Source organism: Camelus ferus, chromosome 5, assembly GCF_009834535.1.
Source record: "Camelus ferus isolate YT-003-E chromosome 5, BCGSAC_Cfer_1.0, whole genome shotgun sequence".
Taxonomy (NCBI): domain Eukaryota; kingdom Metazoa; phylum Chordata; class Mammalia; order Artiodactyla; family Camelidae; genus Camelus; species Camelus ferus.
Window position 1 is genome coordinate 71,102,813 of NC_045700.1, and position 24,972 is coordinate 71,127,784.

At 41.6% G+C, this 24,972-nt stretch overlaps 1 protein-coding gene across 1 annotated transcript in view; it reads right to left on the minus strand.

Moving 5' to 3' along the window:
• LOC102511500 (aldehyde oxidase 1) overlaps window positions 1-24,972 on the minus strand; it is a 68,819-nt gene that overhangs the window by 31,958 nt on the left and 11,889 nt on the right. The window contains exons 5-20 of the mRNA XM_032480094.1: window positions 24,487-24,613; window positions 22,648-22,709; window positions 21,555-21,644; window positions 20,832-20,912; window positions 19,678-19,822; window positions 18,871-18,963; window positions 17,925-18,076; window positions 17,644-17,737; window positions 16,238-16,347; window positions 15,052-15,236; window positions 13,930-14,092; window positions 12,174-12,266; window positions 8,858-9,027; window positions 8,382-8,508; window positions 5,977-6,099; window positions 2,608-2,704 (exon numbers count right to left, since the gene is read on the minus strand). Of these exons, the coding sequence (XP_032335985.1) occupies window positions 2,608-2,704; window positions 5,977-6,099; window positions 8,382-8,508; window positions 8,858-9,027; window positions 12,174-12,266; window positions 13,930-14,092; window positions 15,052-15,236; window positions 16,238-16,347; window positions 17,644-17,737; window positions 17,925-18,076; window positions 18,871-18,963; window positions 19,678-19,822; window positions 20,832-20,912; window positions 21,555-21,644; window positions 22,648-22,709; window positions 24,487-24,613 (1,912 nt within the window). The remainder of the gene's footprint in view (window positions 1-2,607; window positions 2,705-5,976; window positions 6,100-8,381; window positions 8,509-8,857; window positions 9,028-12,173; window positions 12,267-13,929; window positions 14,093-15,051; window positions 15,237-16,237; window positions 16,348-17,643; window positions 17,738-17,924; window positions 18,077-18,870; window positions 18,964-19,677; window positions 19,823-20,831; window positions 20,913-21,554; window positions 21,645-22,647; window positions 22,710-24,486; window positions 24,614-24,972) is intronic.

Sequence of the window (24,972 nt, forward strand, 5' to 3'; positions counted from 1 at the left end):
TCTCTCCATCCTATGGTGTTGCTCTCAACTCTCTAGGTTGGAAAGCAATTTGTTCAACTAATCCCTGAGATAAAATGTTATCCCAGTTTGGGTTTAGGAGTGATTCCTTCAGGCACATTCACATATTAATGAGTTCCTTAAGGACGAAAAGCCATGAAGGTATAAAGGAGTCTCTCTGTCCTATGCCTAACGGGACAAGATGAGGGGAAGACAATCTCAGTTTCAGGGCTTCTAGATCTGCTGCAAATCCTGCCACGGGACTGTCATCTACTCTCTCAGTCTAAAGCCCATCCAGCTAATGGAATTTTTAAAGAGACAAATGAGCAGTAGCATAAAGCAGAGGAGAGAAGGCTAACTTCAGAGCTGGGAAACTTAATTTGATTCCTGGTCCGCTGCACGTCTGTCTAGCCTCAGCTGGCTCATTTGTAAACCATGTTCTTCAGCGCCCTCCAGGGTTATGACACCAGCGTCAGGTAGGGCAGAGACATACCTTCACAGCTGGTAAAAGCCAACGATTGTATCATTCTCTTCAAGAAAACAACCTGAGACTTGATGTAATGCTCTACATATTTAATCTTTGAAATAGTCTGCTTTTCAGAGCACCTATTTTCCTAAGGGGCAGATGCGGTTCTGCTACGATCCATATACCCTCAGTTATCGCTCATTGAAACAAGCAGTTAAAATTTTTCATCCAATGACAACTGCAGAGTAAGAAAACAAAAACCCCTCAAACTGGTGAGTCAAGAGGTTGAAAACTTAGAAGTGGTATAAATGCCCCCTTAAAAGCTTTCTACCACTTTTGAACTTATCATTAGGGTATGGGCCAGGTAACACGTTAAAATTCAAGTAAGAGGTGGACTGAACAACTTCCCCAACTAAATTAAATAATTAAATCAGATGTCAAGGAAAAATACAATAATTGAATTCTCACACAAAAGCATATGATGGAAAGAACCGAGTTCAGGACAGATTATGGCAAAAGAGGAGGAAATCCCCTAAACATCAGTATTTCCAAGGTGCTCTTATCAGGCACTCTCTGGGCTTAAAATGCTCCCACCTTCTCTTCTCCCACAAAACACACTCACCCTTCGAATGTTTGCCACATTTCATTAATCTTAAGAATTGCCTGAAGCACTATTACAATTTGTCAAAATACAGATTCCTGGGCTCTTCCAACTCCAGAATTCCAAGAAAGGGGCACAGGAATCTCCAGGCAGGTTTCAGAAGCATCTTATAGTGAGGAAAACTGGGAAACCCTGGATCTGATAACTGAACGCCTATTGGTGTGTTCACTCAGTAATACACAACCTTCTCTAGAGAACAACGACAAAAATTCAAACCTAAGATTAATTACTGCTCACAGCTATGGCTCTGTGAGCCGAGCTCTGTGCCAAGCACACAGGTATTAGCCCTTATAATCTTCATGATGAGGATCTGAGATCAGCATTATTTTGTCCATATGATTTCAAAATAAGGAGAGTGAACCCAAAGAAGTGCTCTGCCAAGTCCCTCATAAGAGAGGGTGCCAAGGAATCCTGGCAGGGTGATGGTGCAAGGTGTCTCTTCTCCAGCTTTTGAGTGACATTATCCACTCAGCCCCGACCAGCTTCAGCTTTTATATGGCTGTGAGTGAAGAGACATGAAGGGCTTTGCGCTCAGTGGCTGGACTGGCTGATTCTACATGCCACAGCTCTGGCTGGACATTCAGGATGGTACGTCTTAGGATTCTTCCTGTGCTTGAGATCAGGGTTGGAGAGAAAAATTAAGGAGACTGTAGTTTCTACTACTGTGTTTTTAACATGCACAAGAGGCTAAAATCCTGAAAATTCACTTAAAGACAGGCAAAGCCGGTGACTTATTCTCTGCCCTGAGATATGGCACAGAGAGGCCACACTCACTCAGCAACACATCTGGGTTAATCAGATCTCGCATGGCAGGCATTAAGGATAGAGTTCACAGAATGTACAACAGCAGGGCAGCGTGGGAAAAGTACAGGTTATCAAAGACCTATGGTAAATCTTTTTTTTTCCTGTTAAAAAGGACATTACTGAGACAGATGGCAAAATTTGAATAAGGTCTGTAGATTAAATAATAGTATTGTGTCAATGTTAATGATCTGATTTTGGAAACTGTAATGTTTACATAATATAATATCTTTGTTCTTAGACAATAAATACTGTAGTATTTAGGGGGAAAGAGGAATCAAATCAATAACTTACTCTCAAATGGCTCAGAAAAAAATGTGTGTGTGTATATATATGTGTATGTGTGTTTGTGTGTATCCTCTCTCTATGTATCTGTCTCTATAGAGAGAGTGTGTATCTATCTATCTACCTATCTATCTATTTATAGATAGGTAGATAGATAGATAGATATGGTCATTGCCCAGGGGCCCCAAAGGCAAGGTCACTTTACACGCACGTGCATACACACACACGCACGATGGAGGGAAACACATTTGGGAACAAGGTGCCTGTTTCCAAGGAGCTCACCCACCGAGGCTGATCTCGAGATGATTTCTAGAAGGCAAAGGTAACTCTAAATGAGACATATTTAGAAGGTTTTCAGGGGTGCTCCCCTCGCATCATTTTTTCCAGATAGTTTTACCTTCAAGAATCTGATCCACCATTTTAAATGCTTCCTCAACATTTCCATACTCCAGTTTCCTTTCTTCCTCGAAGAAGGACTTGTGTTGGATAGCTTCCTGGAAAGAGAAGAGAAGAGTGAGCCCCTCTGGGCAGGAGACCCAGCCCGATGGCACTACCCACACACGGAGGGGCATCGTCTGAGCTGGGCAGCATGGTTCTGGCTCTGGAATCCCACGTACCTTCACCATGACCCCATGAGCTGAGCTGACAGCCAAGCTGCAGAGAGTCTCCCCATGGAGCAAATACAAATGTCCTCATTGAGTCAAAAGAAAAAAGAGTATGCTTAGAAAACTGGGCACCTAGGTGGTCCCAGAATGGAACTAATTTCCAGCAGGTTATTCTCTTCATTCCACAGCCCATTTTATGCAGCTAATGACACACAGCACATAGGTTCCGAGCTTGGGCTCTGGATACAGTTGGCGCTGTGTCCATTTTCTCCACCTACCAGCTGTTTGACTTTGGGTCTACAACTCCACCTCTCTGAGCCTCATCTGTAAAATGGAGCTGTGGAGAGGATAAAATGAAATGAGCTGTAAAAGAGCTAACGTGACATATGATAAGCGCTCCGTCAATGCTAGCTGACGACACTTTAGTGACAAGGATCGTGGTGGCCTTGCCTGCCAGCCCCATGCTCCTCCCTGGGGGGATGAACACAGCACCTGCACAGGGCAGTGGGGCACTGGGATCTCCAGCCCTGGAAGGGAGATTCCATTACAAGCCCAGTGTGGGTACCACAAGTCCACTTCTATACAGGCTCCTAATGGAAGTGAAAGGATACAGGATGGGTACACACAATCAGGAATGTCGCTATGACAACCTTGGCTGGTTTCCTTACCTATCCTCACAAGTTCATCTTGCTGTAGTTGCTGGGTCCACTGGCGAACGTGACGCGCCAGCTCCTGCCAGCGTCCCTGCCATGTATTATTGTCCGTCGGTGAAATTCCAGCCTGCTGGCAGCTGGGGACTCTCCTAACTCTGGTTCTCTCTGGCCACCAGTAGGTGTCTAGACCTATCAACATACCTTACAGGGATGTCTTACTGCAATCCTGCCATTACTCCATTCAAAAAGCGGGTTGGTCTGCTTTTACCACTGTAGGGCAGAGGTTCCTTAATAGAGTGTTTGTTGATTGCTTCTGTTACTGACTAGCTGTGTGAACTTGGGTGACCCTGTCTTTTAGTTTCTGCATCAGAATGGGGATAATAACTGTTTTTACCTCAGGATTGTTGTGAGCATTTCGTGAGTTAATGTAGGAAACCTGCTTGGAACCAGGTAAGCACATAGAGAGCTCTAGGTGTTAGCTACGGTCATGCTGTTGATCAGGATGACTGATGAGAGATTCTGGTCAGAAGCACAGTTTTCTCATCATGGTCATCAGCCTGAGCCTTTGAACCAAGAGTTTTGACAGAGTTTCCCCATTCAAACTATTAAAAATTCAGAAAAGCGTAAGTAGGTTAAACACTAATCTAGTAATGGAGATCCATTTGTTTTTATCCTGTTTTGATTGATAACATACTTCCTACTGGAATCAATTCATATGATTTTCTTACTAATCTAAGACTCAGTTATTCCAAGTTCCAAACAGAAGTTACGTTTTATAAATCCAATTTTTTTAAAGTTTAGTCTTTGTTCTTTGAGTAACTTTGAGCCAATTTCCGGAATATTTCTTGGTTAGGAAAGTGGTAAAAGAACTGGGCATATTTCCCTGCTATATACTTGGATTAAATCTACTCTGACCCAGGTGACTGACTTTGGAGAACTTAACCTTTGATAGAAACAGGAGGTAGCTCTTTTCAATGATGTCAAAGTTTGGTATTTGATGCTGGGGTCTCTGGCAGACAATTAGAGATGTGCTGGCTGGAGTGAGGGAGGGTAGGGGGAGAGTGGTATCTATTTGCTTATTTGAAATTCTATATTGGCTGAAAAGTAGGATGAAGGGAAGAGAAGACATTTAGCCACCAGTATTTGGCAAAGAGTTATAAAAAAATTTTTTTGATAAAGAATTATGCAAATAATTTCTTACTAAGAAGAAATTCTAACTCTAAAACAAAACGTTGAGGAAAGAATGTAGACAGTAAGCAAGCACAGCAGGCAATGTATAAATGAAGAGAGTTTCGGGAGGGAACAGAATGAATTTGAAACTGGCCAGGAAAACTTGGGAAGCCTAATCACTCTCTGACTGCAAGTAAACTTCTTTATTTCTGTCTTCTTGACATGATTTTATTTTAATTCAAAACACCGAGGACATTGTCCAGAAACAAACTCTATGTTCCGAGGCATAAAACAGCATGATAGGAAATATGCCCAAGGCCAAGTTCTCCCGGAGACACTAATCTTGGCCAAGCCATTTCCTCATTTTCTGCCTCAGAGCATGCTAGTCAACTAGAGAACAATTTATTCATTATGTTATGAAGATAATACTGTATTCCCAGATTACACTGAGTCTGCATGTACTGAATCTAATCCATTCATGCTGCTTTCCCAACTTTCATGCTCTTATTACAATAAGTTATAAAAACCAGTGAAATATATGCAGAAGAATACTCATATCATTTCATGGGAGGTGAGTCTTAAAATCTTTATAAATTTCAAAGTTCTTTTTAACAAACAAGATAGGAAATGCAGTTCCTCAATTTAAGTTGCCAAAATAGCCGTCGGTATCATAGGAGCTATTTCTCATTCTTATTTAAGATATGCATTAAAGGATCTAAAACACGCATCTTCGATGTTTGTTTCATAGAACATCTTGTTGATTCTCACTGTGTACTTGGAAGAGTCTGGGTGGAGATGGATACAGAGTTCTAGGGTATGTCCTCTCTCCCGGATATCATTGGTTGCCCATCCAGCATTCTTTTCACTTGTCCCCTTCCAAACAATGCTCAGATTTCTGTTTAGGTCTCCATCACTCCCCAGTGCAGCCCAAGAAGCTCAAAGAAATCTGACTCCCCAGCAGTAACCAACAGCTCCTGCATCCCTCCTGCCAGTCATGAAGCCAGAGGCGCACCCGTGACCTGAGTGCCGGTGAGGCTGGGTCCTGGGCCCCCTGGAGTGCTGGGACAGTGGGATTCTCTCATGCTTGTTGAATGGGAACTAGAAGCTCCTGGCTGCCATCCTCTGACCGAAGGAGACAAAGCCTGCACTGTGGGCTGCAGGCAGGAGAGGCAGAAGATAGGTTTCTTGCTAACACTGATAGAGTCTGGGGCCAATAAAGCCCCTGTGTTTCAGAAGCCACTTCGAGTCAGATGTTCTCTCCTGTTTCTGCAGCCAAAGGCATTTTGTCTGATGCACCCCTGAAACCTTCCCTCCTGGCCCTACCCATGAACTCATTACCTCGATGGTTAGGATCAGTGGCTCCTTATCTTGGTAGACGATCTTCACTCGCTTCGCAGCTCGCTTTGCCTGGACCTCGGAATCAGCGATCACAGCACAGACCAGCTGACCCACGCAGAATACCTGCAACGCAGGACAAAGCAGTGTTCCCAAGGAGGGCAGGCACCAGGTCCTCTCTGCTCATTCATTTCCCCCTCTCTGCTGGCACAGAGCTAGACACACTGGAAATGACCCCTTCACGTGGGACTTCGCCGCAGTGCTGTGGTTAACAAAGGCGTCGGTAGAGAAGTACACTGGTCAGAGCAGGCCTGCTGACCCCAGGTGCCCACAGAGTGCAGGTCTTCAAGCCACATGGTTGGCAGTGGTGGCTGAAGGGAGCAGGTGTGATGCTGCCTCAAGAACAACAGACTCAGGCTCCAGGGCTGCTCAAGGGCCAGTGGGCCCAGGAGAGCCAGGACCACGGTTCCACCTGGGGTGGCCACACCACGAGCAGGGCCACAAGGCTACTCTAAGAGGCAGCTTCTGCCTGCATGGAGGCAGAAGCCCATCTCACTCAAGAGAAAGGAGGGAGAGGGTGATAACACAGCCCTGCTGGTGAGCACGTCTCTGGCCTGAACTGTGGTGGAGCACAGCTTTTCACAAAGAGACGTGACTGGCCATGCGAGCCAAGACCAGGCCCGGAGTGTTCACTGTTTCACCTGCAGGAGGGGTAGGTGGGTGGCCTAAGGAGTTCACACAGGGAGCAGGGCAGAAAGCAGAAGGGAGAGGCCAAAACTATGGCTCCAGAAAGGTAAAAATAGGACTGGAAGAGGTCACACGAGTATTTGATTCTCTCTCCCACCTTTTTCCATGATCAAAATCAAGACAAAACATAATCACTCATTTTTTAAATCCGCAATAGATTATTAGGTCTTTTCTCCAGTGAGTATATAGTAGTTTTAACACTAGATAAAAATGGTAGTAAAAAAAAAAGTTAAATCCAGCACACAAAGTGTGTGTGTGCTGGGTATGGGTGGGCGGGGGCTGTGGGGAAGGAATGAAACAAGATGGCAAATGCTGATAACTGTTGAAGCTGGGTGATGGGTCGACGGGGATTCATTGTACTGTTTTTCTCTATTTTTCTGTATGTTTAAAATTTCTGCAATGAAAAGATTTTTTTAAAGGTATAGCATGCTAAAGACAAGTGTTAAACTAACAGAGGCAATCATTCATAAGGACTCTGGTCTCCGCTCTCCACAGACTCGGGTTCTGCCCTGTGACCTGGTACACAGACTCGCCCTGAGACGCTCAGAGGCTGCATGCACACCCTTCAGAGAGCAGGTGTCATTGAGCATCCCAGGATGGTTCTGTTTGTTTAGTTAATATTTATGCAAAGGCCACAGTTCTCACTGTCTTCTGCCAGGACCACACAGTCCCGCCTCGGGGGAGGTTCAGCCTTGACTTCAGATGCTCAGTTACCAAACTTTCATTTTTATCAACTCAGTCTTCCAGCGAGAGCCAGAGGCAGGGACTCTTTCAAATGATGAAACTCTTTTCAGTAAACACTGAACTGAGAATTCACAGTCATGCAGAAAACCTTCAGGATACTGCCCTTGCTGCATTTTCTGATAACTTAAGATACAGTCATCAACATTTTCATCATTTGAAGCTTTTCAATGGCAACAATGCCATCCTCTGCTCATTTACCCTGCTTTGCAGGAAGTAGTGTATAGAATATACAGATGAGTCAGACATGCTGCTCAAGGAATAGGCAGGGGAAATAGGACATAGAAACAAATAAATAAGCTCAATACAAGATAGAAAGTGTAATAAAGGTCCACTTTGCCTTCTCCTCCAGACAGTAAGTTTTATGAAGGCAAGGACCACATAGGTCTTGTTCACCTATGGCGACCAACCACAATAGGTGCTCACTTGAAAGGTGCCTGTTGAACACATGGCAGTATGAATGAATGAGTCCGCGTGAGTTCAGAGAGGGAGACAGAACTCCTGGATTAAAGAATAAGGAAAGGCCTCACAGTGGAGATGCCGCTTGAACTTGGACTTGGCCTTTGGACACACTGAGACTAGGGCAACAGCAAGGAATTCTCAGGGGAAGGATCAGCAAATGCAAGTTATCATTATTCTCATTTATCCTTTCGTAAGTATGAAAGCTGCACACAATCTTACTACTAGGAAATATAAATATCCAGGTAGCATTTATATAACTAGTCAGCTTCTTTACTTAGGTGGAAAATGAGTATTTCTGGAACTCATTCACTATTAGAATACAGTGGTTTATATAAATAAGCATTCAAAGAATATCAGAATCCTTTATCATGTGCCAAATTTGATGTTATCTTTAAGAAAATATGAAGTGCCATTAACTGAAGAACTTATTTTTAAAACAGAAGGCAAAAATGCAGCACCTCCTCTGTCGATAGAAGTTTCTCAGGTTTGGTTAAAAGGCAGAAGTAATTTACGCCGTGAAGATCTTCCTCAGTCACGATGTCCACCACACCTGGCAGGCTGAGTGCTTCTGACAGATCAATAGACCTAGATAAGAACACACAGAACAGGGCTCCTCAGAGCAGCCCTCAGCCAGCAGACCATAAAGAATGTACATAATTGGAGAATAAGATACGAGACAGGTAAGATACAGACAAGAACCCTCCAATCGTTCTATGCCAGACAACTGGGAAAAAAACCTCTGGGACCATGAAGTTATCATATGGAGGGATAAATTGTAGTAAATCCCACATTTCAATCCTGTTTCACTTCAAATCTACATTGGACATCGCCAACAAATAGCTTATCTTCTTCATCCCATTATTTTTCACTAATGTGACCTAGCCAAAAAGGCAATCGTAAATGTCTGTTGTGATAAAAGAGCTTTATCACTTACACAATCTTAGCATGAGCTCTTGAACTTGTTACAAAAGCCAAGAACAGTTCCTGGTCCACTGCAGGCATGTCGTCACAGTAGATGGCCTCACCCGTGGCATGCTTAATACCAGACAGATGCATGATGGGATGGCCAATTGGGTCTTGAGGAAGCTGCAGTAGGTCTCCATTCTGTTTAATCAATAACCAACATATCATTTTTATAGTCTATTATGCACATCTTCCATAAGAGGGGAGCTATATAATTTACATCTAAACCAGAACACCTCTGAAAATAAAAGTCACTATTAATAATAACCCCAGGACAGTAAGCCAATTTCAAGAATTCAACAGGCAAAGTGAGGTGTACAGCCATGATGTTGTTCTCATTTTTGGGCCACTACTTTGAAAACAGACCACAAACATCTCTAATGCAAATTCTATTTGCATAAGTGAATGAATAAAAATCTTTCTTCTTGATAATATAAAATTGCCTTCTTGCAAAGGCTCACGTATTTCCTTAACTTTCATTATCAAAATTGTTTTCCTGTTGTAGCTAAAGCGTGGCACGTGTACTATTTTGCAGAAAATACTGATGATCATGTTTATAGAAAAGATTGAAGGCATGCATTTAACCACAAGAGGTTTTTCTTTTTCATTTTTTTTCTATGTTGAGTGAAGAAGTCTGAGAAATAATTGGTAAGACATAACTTAGACAATCCTGATGAAGAATGAAGACAAAGGAACTGCATTTTGAGTAATGATTAACTAATGTAACTCTTTCTTAGACACCCATGGAGTAAAATGTCTTGCCATGGGTTTTATAAATACCTTAAATATGCTTCATTAACCAAAGAGGAAATTAAGAAACATAATGTCTCCCCCATATTTCAAAGATGAGAGAGTCGTTAGCTTTCCTAGTTGGTTGGTCATTGGGAGAAGAAGAATTGGAAGTATAAAGAAAGAAGTGTTAAGAGACCTGATGTAGACCGAGCTTAGAGAGCAGGGTGAAGGCTGAGGCTGCCGGTGGGGCTGGTGATGGGAGAGTGGGAAGGGGAGATTCCAGGAGAATTGCCAGCCAGGCAGCCACTCTCTAAAGACCACTCTCTAAAAGGAGAATATAAACTTCAACTTCTTAGTTACTACGATACAATGCACAAAAAAGGAGTATTGGTTGAGGTTTTTTTGTTTGTTTGTGGTTGTGTTCATCCTGACTTTATAAACTAGAAGGCAGAAGATTATTGAGAAAAATAATCTAGAATTTGGTCTAGGCACCATTAAATAAAGGTGGACATTAGGCCATGAATGTAGGGGAATAGGGGCAATGAGAGAAAACTTTACATGTTGGGGTTCAGGCAATACGAACAGGGATTTGAAGCAGCCCCAGCACACATCAGCCCCAGGGACACTGCGCTGTCCTTGTGGCCGAGTGCTCTCAGTGGGTCTCTTCTCCCCGTCCTCTGAGGAGCTGAGATGGTGATCAAAAGAAAAAATGTAAGAGGACTCTCTCAGCTCTGGTCTGACCTGTTCCAGATGGTAGGGATGGACTCCCTCTGCGAAGCACCCGCTATGTTAGGTGCTGTGTTAGGTTCTCAATTTGAACAATGTCTGAGTGAAAAATCACCCACATATATATATATATATATTTTAATTCAAAGAGATTTTCTTTATCTATCCTGAAGAGCAAAATTCCAGGTAATTTATAAGCTTAGACACTAAGGAAACACATTCATACACATCGACAAAGGCTCTGGGAGTTTTCTATGACATAATACTTTTTACTATAAATACTGAAACACATCATAGCTTTGGGGGAAAAAAATCCTTTTGAAACCTTACTGTGAGGCCTGCCTGCCAAAAGATTGAAGACAAATCACAAAATATATCTTTCATGGGTATAAATATGAAATTGATTAATTTAGCTGAAGATACAACACTTCTTTTTATTTTTTTGTCAGTCAGTTGTGATGAATCTACTGGTTAAAGAGGTTGAATTTCATTACTTGCTCCCACTTGTTACACGGCTAAAGATACCACGGAGAATGTTGTCTCCTCTAACTGGTGATTGCTGGTCAAAAGGCTTTTTAAGCAAATCAGCTGATGTGGGGGAACATAATGTTAGTCCTGAGTGCCAAAGTTCCTGGAGCAATGTGGATATTTGTATGTGTGTGTAAAAAACCACAGGAAAAACAAAAACAAAACTCATCTGTGTAGGAGATATGTTGCTTCCAAAATTGCCTTGCTATCTATGGTAACAAACTATGTGAAGATTTTCACTTCTCTTTGGATGATCTGAATGCCCATTAATTTGATGTTGTTGTTCTTCTGGTTGTTGAAGTTTATTCCAGGGTCAAGGCAATGTTAGGGAATTTATAAGCCAAAGGTCACGGTGACCGTATTTTGCAGAACACTGGAGAAGATTTTTCAGAATGATCACTTTCAATGGTGTCTGGCATATTTGAATTTTTGGACACATTGAACCTAAAACTGGAAGAGGTGTACACCGACTTCATTGTTCATTATGACACACTATAAGCTTTTATAACTAAATCTAACAAAAGATCGGAAGAACATTCTTTAAAAAGAATGTTCAACAAGCTTTTTCATGTTCTTGACTTAATGAAACTCTCCAGGTAAAGTATCTTGCTAATAATTTCGAGGCAAAACATACTGAATCTTATCCAGCTTACCAAGAGGATGACTTCAGGTGGTACTCTTATAATGCTGTGGTTGAACATTCCGTTTGAAAGTTATGAGAAATTCTGTTCTAATAGTCAATTTTCATTAGCAGAGCTTGAAATTAGCTCTTAGAACTTACATTTGATTGAACTCTAAAATGTAACTCAGAGAGAAAACACTTGGAGAGCAGGGATGGGGCGGGGGCGATGTATCTCCACATTCAAACGAAATAAATCAGCAGCTCTTTAGAAAAGCATTACTGCATTTTCATCAGTCTCCCGGGGCTGTTTCCAACTGGCTCTGTAAATAAAATCAAAGCAGCCCCACGGCCCTGACACAGAATTGACTTTGTGCTTGGACTTCCATGATCTCAAGGGCAAGCGTGCAGGGCAAATTAGGCAGCTTATTTTTGTCGGTGGTGCAAGGTCACAGAACAAAACACATGGCCTTCAACATAAAAACAGACATTTGAAAAAAATGACCATTGCTAGCTTCACTTTCAGTCACAATGCTTCACTGATTTTGAAATTTTAATTAACACTAAAGAAGGCTGTGGGAGCGCAGGCTGACAAAGCTTGAGAATCACTGAGAGATAAGTGGGATGTCCACGTGAAGTCTTAGCCAAGGTCCCTTGAATTTAAAAAGAAAATGCCACGAACCTCGTACTTTAAGGTACTCAAGTGATGTCTGGAATGGAGATCCTCTAAAGCACTCTCATACGTGTCTGCAAGGCTAGGATAGTGAACAGGGTCCTGAAAAGTAAAACCATTGTAGATATTTAAAATATGCCAGAATGGTCTTGGAAGGGAAGCTAGCATGGTTCTTAGCAAGCAGCTCTACTCAGAAGTCTAACATGTATTAAGTACTTGCCTGGAAGTACGAGCAGGGTTCTCCCTGCTATCCAGGACACATACCCTTGAAGGACCATACATACCACCACATATTACGAAAAGCCAAGTGAACATTGTAGATCACTGACTTCCAATATCTTTATGTTTCTTTTGATTCTTTCACATGCTTTTCTTAACGATTTAGGACTTACAAACCAGTAAAACAAGAAGGTAGAAGCTAAGTAAGTAAGTTGGAAAGGAAGAGAATTCTTAAACCAGGAAGAAGTCAGAGCCAAGGTACGTGATTGCAAATGAGCATCAAACTCTGCTCTGTACCCCCTGGGCAACCGGAGGGGAAGTAAAGTGCAAAGGGCTGCATCCTTGTCACGACCCCACAGCAGGAAGCGCTCTGGGGTCCCAAGAGGAACACTTCACAGAGCTGAGGGAAGTGGGTCATTTGGTCCTGATGCAATACCTCGAACAGTACACCTGATGGTTATTTTTTACAATTTAAAATCTTCAACAGAAAATTAAAGCCAACAAAAGCTATTATTTTTAATAGTAGAGGAATAATGAATAGGTGAAATTGAGTAGAAGGTAAAAGACCACAAGGTGAAGCTTTACATAATATCATTTGATTCACCCAATAAATTGTACTTGCTTGCTATTAATTGGAGGAGCCTGCAGCTGGCTTTATTTTTCCTCTTTTGATTACCTGGTGACAACACACCAGTTATGTAAGATTTCAAACTTCTATTGTAAAAACTTTGATACGACTGTTCTGGTTCTTTTTTGTTCCCATGTGTAATGAGAAGCTACCTTCAGAAGGAATGATAAGAGAGAACGTTGTGCCTTTTATTTAAAGTGATCGTACTAACTTCTATCTGACATGAGAAATGTTCTTGGCTTCTAGTCTGGTTTGGTCAGCTGGTTGTAGCTTGGGATTAATGAGGTCAATATGGTTCAGGCTCCCTTTGGGTCTAGCAAATTTATTCCAAAAAACTTTTTTTCATTGTGTCCTCCCTGGCCAATAGTCTTGTAACTCTAATTGTGCCTGGATGGTTACTGCTCTGATGATGCCTCTCGGGCAGTCTCCACCATGCTCCTCTGAAGCACTGGGACCATATTAAGCCTTTTCCTATGATGACCCACGACAATAACCTCGTGGAGTGGCTGCCATCACAATCTCATCGGTGAGACAAATAAAGCTATACCCAGAGGAGAAAGCCAAATGCACAAAAGTAAACCTTGGCAAGTGGAAGACATGCTTTTCTGAGGGAAAATACGTTCAAACCATTAACAAGTTTTCTGAACGCCATCCAGACACACAACGGGCCAGAAACAAAATAACAGGGTGATGTTAAGCCAACTCCTGCACAGCTCGAAGCTCTGCTTGCAGTTCTTCCCCAACACCCAGCCCACCAACAGGCAGCCTGCCGTATACCCAACAAGCCCATGAGTTTCCGATTCGGGATGTCTTTTCTATTCTAGTCCAGAGCTATCTGGCAGGGGGTTGTGGCTCCACTTTGGGTATCCCCAGAGACCCCAGCACTGGGAAAGCTAAGGCCTGGTCGGTTCCACCTACCATCCTCTTCAAAATCTGTGACACTTCCAGGTAGAACTTGAAGAGGAAGCTGATGATGAGGGTCCTCTTGAATTCTACCTTTCCACCTGGAGCTGAGGCAGGGAGGGAGACTTCATCCAGAATCAGCCTGCAAGCTGCGTCCAGCATCTCTTCATTCCAGGGCCTGCGGGAGTCAGAAGAGAAGACTGCTAGCCTGGCTCACCAGCTCAGCTGGCGTGTGAGACAAACAGCAACAGTTTAATGCAGGAAAAAGGAGTCCAATCTCCAGGGTCAGGAAACCCAAGTTCAGATCTCAGCCCATCACTCTCAAGGTGTCTGGCTTGAGTCCACCACTTCATCATCTGTAAAAGGGCCATAACAGTAGATCCCACTTCCTGGAAGGGTCGGGAGAAAGAAATGACAACTCATGTTAAGTCCTCAGCCCCGGGGTGACTGCCCCCTAGATCACTGCCTGCCAGGTTCTGTTTTACGCACCTTACATGGAGTCATTCATGTAATCCTTTCAACTGCCCTGTGAGGGAGGGACGATTACCCCCCTTTGACAGATAAGGAGACTGAGGGGCTGTAAATTTAAGTAAGCTGATTGAGATCACATAAGTAATAGGAGTTGAACTGAGATTTGGACCAGGCAGTGTGGCTCAATCAAGATCGTGCTTTTTACCACTATTCTATTACTTCTGAAATGGTAACCAATAACCAGTAAATGCTCAAGAAATGCTGGCTATTACTATTATCTACAGAAATAAAAAGTCAGGTATGCGAATGCACTTAGCAAGTTATTATAAAACAAATTCCCATCATCTAGCTTTCATAATGGTAAATTATTCTCTCCCAATAAAGAATGAAAATGTACTCATTTTGCTTACTGTGTCTGTATCCTATTAGAACATGGGTTCTCCCTGCCTCTCAGTCATTCTCACACACACACACATACACATACACACATACAAATTGTATGGTGCCCACTTCAGAAGGTACCAAGACACATGGAAATAATCATGAAATCTTACTGGAATCCCTTCTCATTAACAGAAAGGCAGTCAGCATTTTTCTTTTTGCAATTACATGTCACTACAAAAAGAGCTGCTCCATTACTTGGAGTCTGAGGACATGATTCCATACCTTCCGATGAGTTTCTGGCAGGAATTCTCTGTACAGATGGTGGTTGGACCAACGCCTCCGTACGAGATGGACAACTCTCTAATGATGCCGTCTCCTCCTCCAAAAAACACTCTCATTCCTGAGTTGACTATCGCTAGCGCGTTCTGCTGCCGCTGGGCTTGTCGGAAGGCTGACACAAACTCCCACTGAAAGCAAAAGTTAAGTGGCATGTGTAGAAACACTGAGGGACAGCTCTGCACTGGGCAGTTTGTGTATGTTTCTTCATTTGAGCCTTGTCAAACTCTCTGATACGGATCGAATTGTGTCCCCCCCAGAATTGATATGTTAAAGTCCTAATTTCTAATACCTCAGGATGTGACTGTATCCAGAGTTAAGGTTCTTAAAGAGACAATTAAGTTAAAAAAGAGATAATTAGGGCGGGTGCCAATCCAACATGGTGGTACCCTTGCAAGAAGAGGAAATTTGGACACAGACATGAACAGAGGGAAAACCACGTGAAGACACAGGGAGAAGATAGTTATCCATGAGCCAAGGAGGGAGGCCTCAGAGAAAACCAACCCTGCCAACACCCTGATTCCAGACTTCTAGCCTCTAGAAGCGAAAAAATAAATGTCTGTGATTTAAGCCACCCAGGCTGCGGTTCTTTATTACAGCAGCCCTAGCAAACTCTTACATCCTCCAAGGCGGCTTGATAATTCCCATTTACAGATGGGATATCTAAGGCTGGGAGTGATTTGGTAATTAGTTCAGGGTCACAGTAAGTCTGATGCTAGGATTCACTCTTGAGTCTGATTCCAAAGTCCTTCTTCTTTCAACTAAGTTCTATTGCAAATTTATAGCCTCTTCAAAGCTCCAAGATTTAAGTAGGGGTATGTTTCAAGTCTTATTTAGGAAAAAGCCTCACGAGACAAAAAATTTTTTTAAATCTTTAAGAAAGTAACTTTAGAGCTTGGGTTGGGGGAGGGAGAGAGAGAGAAAAAGAGAGAGAGAGAGAAAGGCAGAGAGTCAAAGGTCTTCTGATTCTAGGAATGACAGGGGAGTATGTAACACAAGTGAAAAATAACTATTCACAAACCCTCATATTCTCCACTGCAAACACTCAACATCTCTTTTCACCCACCATCCATTGGAATTGACAAGCTGTAGGCTCACAGGGAAAACAAAGAAATTGAAAGAACATTCTCACCTTCCTCGAATAGGGGATGTTCACTGAGATCAAGATTTCTTCAGGCTTGAGATCAGCACTGGGGCACTTTCTGAGAAACTGCTCATTTAAAGGAATCTGTCGTTTTCCTTCTGTGGAAAGAAATGACAATTTCCCTGGAATCTATTCTATTAAACAATCAAACTTCCAAAATTTGGGGGATAATTCTACCAAATACCAGAGGAAACCGATTGTTTGGGAAAAGAATTGCTCTTCCTATGTTTAAAAAGTCTTTCACCCTGTGATGGCATCCAGCAATGCTTCCTCCCTTCTAGGGCTCACTTTTTTTTTTTTTGAGTTCTTTGTTTGCTCATAAATAAAAATATCTAGCAGAGTAGCCCAGAGGTCAGATAGAACAGGACTTTAGCAGTCCTCTTCCTGAACAGCATAATTCATTTTGAGCTTTGTAAGAAGGGAGAGGATATTAATATTCCTTTTGATATTCTAATGAAGTCATTCAACAAACATTTACTGTTTATAACCAAGAACCCTAGTAGTGAATAAATTGCCTTTAATGAATTTTTATACTAGGGAGATGCAGTCTTACTTGTTTATACCTTTTCTTAGCACCTAAAGAGTTTCTGTTCTTTAATCAATATATTGGGGGAGGAACTGTTTAATGAAATAGGAGTTTGAGATAAAAGCTAAGAAGCTTTTAATGTTTATATTTACATCACAAAACCCATTTTTCAATATATGATTTTTTAAGGGTATTACTTAAGTTGATAACTCTGAATGTAACATCTTCTTTAAGATAATTTTGTAGTTTAGGTGGTGTGAAGAGTAGGTATTCAACAAAAAGCTAGTCCATATTTTTAGATTAAAAAAACAGACTTACAGAGGACCAGTTAAAACTTTCTAATAATTGTTCACCAAGTTGAAATAAAAGAAATCAATGAAAAGTCCTGGATTTAGTTCCCAAAACTCAAGTAAGTAAATATAGAATGAAGCCCAACCAGTGTTCAATAGAAAAAGTCTGCAGGCTTCCATCAATGACAGATCAAGTTTGAGCACAAAGCATGATGTGGGTGCCAGAACACTCCTGTACAACCTGGAGGAAGTCTTCCACAAAGGTGCCCAATTGTTCTCAACAGCCTAGAGTTCTCTCCACTACTCAGATCACATCGGGACACTAACCAACACAGATGTGGCCAATGTCAGGTGACCAGTATGGTAAAATGTCCAGCACAAGTCCTCAAAAGAAAGAGATGAAGACACTGGGTGTATTAGGACCAGACTGACTAAGCTTCCAAGCATCCAGAAAGGCAGGAAGAATTACTAATATTATAAAGAACAGTCATTTTCAAAACGACTTCCTGAATCTCCAGAGGGGCAAAAGAATAGGCAGAGCAGGATTTAATCATCTCTAAGAAGGAGCTGTCACTTACCTTTTGATAACAAGTTGAGGGTACAGTTGCCCACGGCCAGGAGGGGATTCAGATCTGAATCGAGATGCCGGCTCACTATGTGGCCTCCTAAAGACTTTTTAAATAATGGATTATTTTCACTCCAGTTGTGTAATTATAAAAACACAAGTGATAAAATTAGAATCAAGCAAGGCTTTGGAGAATGATTCTTTTTGTCTGTTCCAAAAGAACCAAAATGTCATGATTTGTCAGGAACAGTCATTCAAGGGACACACTAGAGTTTACTGTCATCAAATACATACAGCCATGTTCCTGATCTGGGATCCAGCCAGAGTTCCCAAGTGCTTCAAGAGGGCATGGTACGTCTGCGTCTTCTCCTCTGGGAGCTTCAGGATCACATTAGCCAGGATGTCCTTCACCTGAGCCAGGCTGAGGGCAGCACCTAAGGTCAGCCCTGAAATGAAATCGTTTGTAAATAATGCTATGTGATCACTGCTGACCTGGAAATGTCCATTAGGTTTTGGATTACAGATATGGGATCTTTATGTTCCATACATGCTACCCTGCTTACTGGTGGTCATCGTGGTGATGGAGGTGGTGGTGGTGATGGAGGCTAATTTTTTTGAACACTCACTGTTTCAAGCACTATGCTGAATGCTTCACAGAATCTTGAATTCCAACAAAGTTTTGGAATATTAATAGCTCTATTTCTCAGATGAAGAAACTGAGATTCAGTTAAGCAACTTGATTAAGTTCTTTCAGCTAATATATGACTGAGTCAAGAATTGGATTCCAGAGCCAAACTTCCAATCCGCATTTCATTGCTTCTAATTATTGTCATTAAATCAATTTCCATTATCAAAATAGAAAAGCCAGTTTGTAAGCTGCTTAATACATAAACTTGCTTTGGTTACTACTGTGCTTCTGGAAAGCAAAGACTCTCATTTTTATCTTCCATCCAGCATTAAGCATAGCACCCGTTATTAAATTATTGTTACAGTTCTCCACTACGGCAGACATACAAATTCTTCAGTGAAAATCTGAGTATTCAGACAATTAGTATCTCGTATAATCATAGAGAATTCTTCCCTGAGCCTCCTCCAGAATGTTATCATTCTTAGAAGAAAAGAATCTCTCTATATTATAATTAGGAATAATTTTATTTCTGCTTGTGTGCTGAGCAAAGCAAATAAATTGATTTTAACTAAGTGCATTTTAACTAAGAAAACAAGGACCTTAAACACTCACCATTATCTGTATAGTTTACAACATTCAGTTCTTCAATCCTATCAGGAGAAATGATCACTGGATGAAAGATGCCTTTAAATTTCACATCAGGCCCTAAAGGATTGGGAAAAAAAAAAGATTAGGATAAGAAGGGTCTAACTGTCTTTTAAATTTTGAAATTGTGATTAAAACTGATGTCTTTAGATATATAAAAATTACATATCTTTCTATCCATCAGTTCATTGACAAATCACACACACAGAGAATGGCTGGATGGATTTTCACTCAACTTGGAGAACTCTTTGGACGTGTCAGTCCTAAAACTTGGCTGACACATCCAAGACCCCTTGCGGCATACTCAAAATTCTCCTTGGGAAGACACTAGGAGAATCCTCAAAGAAACAGGAAGTCAAGCTGAGTTAGCAATGGACGCAATAGAAAGACCCTGTAACTGCAGTTTAAGAAAAACTACTATGTCCATGGAGACATCACTAAGAGAGGAAACAGGGAGGAATTTCAAGTACAAGCCGCAGACCCGTCTCCACGTGGGAGGGCAGCACAGCTGTCGCTGGGGCTGTGCTGCTGATGTGCTACGGAGCGACCTCTTGGTACAGCTCTGTGCGCTGCTCCTGCCAGGGCAACAGGAGTTCACTTATGCAACGGGAGTTGTGAAAGGCTGTTGAGCAATGCTGAGAGAGTCAAGTATAAATAATTCAAAATGTTATCTCAGACTGCTTTTCCTGAGAACACACATAAATGAGGTTTTTTTTCCTCCCAAAGCTCTTTTCCTTAAGTTTCCTCACAAGAAGCCCCTGGGGTTCTACATACCCACAGAGGTGTTCCCCATGACAACAGGGGCCTGGGGATACTTGGCTTTAGCTTTTAGAAGTTCCTTCAAGGTCACTGGGGAAATCCAAGTCATTCTATCACCGTGAAAAATTCTGGTCTTGTGTGGTTGCTTCTCAGCCAATTTCTATCAAAAAAGCAACAGAGATTCATGATCATCTCATAATAACATTTCCACCTGCTTCTGCTCTAATGATAGAAAGAAAGAAAGGAAATTGAGATTAAAAAAATAAATAAAAGTGACCTAAAAATACAGCTTTACTAGAAATCAGAGTACGGGATAAAAATACAATAACACCTTACTCTTTCTGGAGACTATTCCAATATATCTCCCTTTGGTGCTTTCATATCTCAAAAAAATCCATTTCAATGTTTAAAAATACTTTTACATGCTTAAATGTTAAATGAATACAAATACAAACGAATAAGACAGTGAACTGTTACATTTTATCTAATATAGCACAAATTAATCAGGGCTAGGAAAGAAATTTGACAAATGAAATGTCTCTCTGAATTTTGTCCAAAGTGGGCAGGCAGTTTGATGAGCATTATATATAGCCTGAAATAAAAGTAAATGGAATAGATCCAATAGAATTTTTAGTTCTAGCTGAGAGAGAGATCCAAACTTCAGATTGGCTCTGTCAAGTCATATTTTATGAGGTGAATTTAATCAATATTGTGTGATGAATTTTAATAGATGTCCTCTCAGCATCTATGGAGATGATCATACGATTTTTCTCCATCTTTATTAATAAATTATATTAGTAGACTTCCTAATATTGAACCATCCATGTAGCCATGTAATAAACCCTATTTAGATATGAAAAAAATATTTTAACATGCTTAGTTCTGTCAGAATATTTGTGGAAGAATACAACAGATGTTGTGATGTCATTTTAGGACATTTTTTATAGATACTGTCTGTTGCTTCTCACATTCAACTGTCCCTTGGGGGTGACTCCACCCTCATCCCCCAACGTCTGCCTCGGTCCCACACTCTTTAGACCTTGGGCTGAGGATACCAGGTGGATATTACTCATTTGCCAAACAGCTCTCAAGAGGATTCCTAAGCAGATGTCCCTCCTGACACTTCACCACGAATTCTTCTAGGACGAGCTCAACTTTGCCTCACTTACCATTAGCTCGGGAGGAAATATCAATTCCTGAGTTGGATCCAATGGCAGAAACTCCTCTTCTGAGAAGAGTTTTAGACTTGTCTTAAAAAGAGAAAGTATCAGAAGTTATTGTCATCAGGCAACTCCAACCACTTCAAATCCTTCGTGGAATAAGGTCAGAAGAAGACAGACACAGAGCAGACAGACAAAAAGCCAGCTAGTCAGCCATGGTACTTGGGCTCTAAGTGGTCCTGACACAGACCAAGCCACCAGCACCTCAGTGCAGGTGCCTGAGGGTCTCCAAAGCCCTCAGCCCCCGCACGCTCTCTTTGGAGTCTGGGGAAGCAGAGGAGGCCTGCAGCAGCACCATGCACAGCTGCGAACTAGAACATTTCCCTGAATCGCCCCCTCTCCTGTCACTCCCTGTTCTTTTATTTCCCTGACATCTCCACTTGAAAAAAACTTGAAAAAGGACTTTTTTTTTTTTAAACTAAGAGACATTAAGAGATCCATGCGCTTTCCCTCCTATAGCTAGCCGCACATGACCGAGAGTAACGTCTGGAATGAGGACGAAGTTGTTGGGATAGATTTTTTTTTTTAACAGAGATGGAGTGAGAATGGGAGAGGGGACATGTGACACACCTCAGATCAGTCAACTTGGGCAGCCATTTATTCTCTCTAAAAGTAAGTTGGTCTCTGCTCATGACCTGGGGAAACCTTATAAAAAATTTACATCTCACTGACCTCATTTCCTTCCTCAAATTCTGGTAATCCATTTATTCCTTGATCCAAACAGCAAACCCCATTTTCTTTACTTTGACAGCAGCCAGAAGTCTAGTGGGTAAAAAAACAAATAAAATTTATTGCTGATTCTACTTTTTTTTTCAGTTTTATTGAGGTATAATTAACAAATAAAGTCATCTATATTTAAAGCGCAGAACGTGACTATTTGACATAGGTATACTTTGTTAATGATTACCACAACCAGGTTAATTAACACATCCATCACCTCACATAGTAACTGTGTGTGTGTGTGTGTGTGTGTGTGTGTGTGTGTGTGTGTGTATGTGTGTGTGTGTGGTGAGAACACCTAAGATCTACTCTCTTAGTAAATTTCAAGCACACAACACAGTATTATTAACTATAGTCACCATGCTGTAAATATCTTATAACAAAGTCTGGCAAATAGCAATAAATATTCACAATGATTGATTGGTAATATTAATAATATTTAATATTTTCTTAACAACAAATATTAATAAGTATTATTATCACTCTGTTCTTATTTATGATGTACTGACTTCATAATTTAACTTCCAAAGGGCCATCTTATGTCCCTTATTTCAAGGTTGTTTGTTCATCTAGTCATTCAACAAACGTTGATTGAGTTTCTATTCAAACCGTGCATGATGACCAGCCCTGGCGACGCACAGCATCTTCTGTCAAGCAGACCACCTTCTGGTGAAGAGATGGAAGAGCACATGGGCAAATACACCACTGTGGGACCAGCACTGTGACAGGGCTTGTTCAGAGGACTGCAGGAGCACCAGGGCAGGTATCTGACCCAAACAGGTCAGGAAAGACCCCTTGGGACAATGACCCATAGCCAGTGTCAAAGTGCTCAGGTGCTCGTTGTGTGGCGACCAGGGCAAGCTCATGAATAAAGCTGGGCGCCCTGCCCAAGATCAAGTAACGAATCACAATTACAGGCCTTGAGATAAGAAGCAGTCCTATGTTAGTAACAATGGGCTGTTCTTCTAATCACACCTGCCTACCTCTACCATTTTGTTTTGGTAGGGAAAAAAATATACTCAATAAAATGCTCCTTTCTACTTACTTTACAGAAAGTCTTGCATGCATCAATTATGGGCCTGTATCCAGTGCAACGGCACAGGTTACCTGAAGGAGAAAAACCCAGCTCTGTTACTCAAACAGCCTAGAGGGAGGCAGAGTCTGCCAAATGTACGATGGAAGTAAGGACCTCCATCCAAGAAGGAAGCCCTGCTCCACATTCCACTAAATCCACAAAATTAGATTTTTTTTTTTGTCAGCAATGTTGGGTATTTGGTTGAGAGTCTTGAGGTAGAGTTTAATAACTGAGCTATTTGGACTTTCTTCTTGTACAGTTTTTTAAACTCTCTGCTTTTGATGGGTGCTTAGAGAACACAATGATTTCAAGCCCCAAACTCTTGGTCTACAGACACATTCAAATTAGGAGTTCAAGATTTGCAGATACTGACTGGTATATATAAAATAGATAAACAAGCTTATACTGTCTAGCACAGGGAACCATACTCGATATCTTGTAGTAGCTTATGGTAAAAAAGAATATGAAAATGAATATATGTATATTCATGTATAACTGAAGAAAGGTGCTGTTCACCAGAAATTGACACAACTTTGTAAACTGACTATACTTCAACAAAAAACAAATAAATAAACAAACAAACTAATGGTTTGGAGTTACATAAAAAAAAAGAGCTAAGCTTCAGATGATGGAAAGAGGAAAGGCAGCATTCAGCAGCAAAGGCAGTTTTTAAACTTTGGGAGCAATTGAGAGCACAATCCTTTTACAATAAATCATTAGCCGGTGTTTCTCTCATGGTGGTCCAGGTGCCGCATTCTCCTCCAACCTCCAAATCTGGGCTTGATTTAGAAAACAAAGCCACTGAAGCAAGCTCTCTGGGGCTGGGGCCCAGGAATCTTCATTCTGTACAAACTCCCCATGTAAGTCTTAAGCACCCTAAAATTTGAGAACCCCTTGTCACTTGTTCACATCATAAACGGCCATGAGATCAAATGCATAACAAGACCTAAGGGAAATCAGAGAGAAGACAGTTCCTGTGCCACATCGCCCCTTTCTACTGCTGTCTAGTCCTGTCTTCCATGGAACACTTTTGCAGAGGAACCAAACACATGAGCTTTAGGCCCACATTCTCCAGCAGAGAAATAAAGTCTTGGGGAGACAGGAGACACAGACAAGTAGAGGCAAGGAGAGTTTCAGCAGAAATAGGATTTGGGAGGCGCTTACTCTTTAGAATTGTTTAGAGTCTTGTTAGTGAAGATCTCCACCCATCCACACGCTAGCTCCTGCACCTGCTAAACTAGCTCCACGTAATGGCAGTTCTTTGAAATAAGTATCCTCAGACAGTTTCAGTCTCTCTGATTTCATGTTATATTCATCATGAACCCTCTGATATTTAATATGGTCCTGAGAGCACCCACCCAATAGGAGAGAGCAGCATGAGGAGATAACTGGTCTCTTTCCAAGGGTGAATGAATAAACTGGCTTTGTAGTGATTATTACAACAAGCAAATCAAAAAAGGGAGGAGACACTTATAGATTAAGAGAGACTTAGGAAATGTATCAGCCAAGTGCAATGTGTGGCTCTTGTTTGAATCCTGATTTGGACAAACTAACTCTTCTAGTTATTGGTGGTATAACTTTGAATAAGTAACTCTCTCTAAACCTTAGTTTCTCCATCTATAAAATGGGCATAGCAGTAATGCCCATCTTAAAAAAAAATAATGCCCACCTTATAGAGTTGTTATAAAGAGTAAATGAGGTAGTGTTTATACAGCATTTAACGCTGTATGTGGCATACGGCAGGTGTCCACTATCATAAGCTATCATCATCATTACATAAAAATAAAAGCACACACACACACAACCTACCGCCAAGGGCATCAGTCAGTTGAGTCAGGGTGGGCTCTGGGTGGTTCCTCAGCAGTGTGTAGATGGACATCACCATCCCAGGAGTGCAGAAGCCACACTGTGTGCCGTGACATTTGGCAATCCTTTCCTGGAAGCATAGAAAGGTTAGAAATGCAGAATCAGATTCCATCCCAGACCTACTGAATCAGAACCTGCATTTTAATAAGATTCCCACATGTGGCTCATCTGCACATTAAAGTTGGAGAAGAGGCGCCAGAAAATCCTTCTCATCCTTCATGTCTCCCTTTCTTGGGCTGAGGTGGCCGTGATTACTGGGCCTCATCAGAGTTCGAGCTTCATCGAAGATTCTCGGCCTTCAGAATCACCAGGGGAGCTTTAAAATTTCCGAGGGCCAAGCAGTGCCCCCGACCAGTTGACTGAGACTCTCTGGGGGTGGGGCACAGACATATGTTTTTCAAAGGTTCCTGAGTGTTTCAATTTGCACTC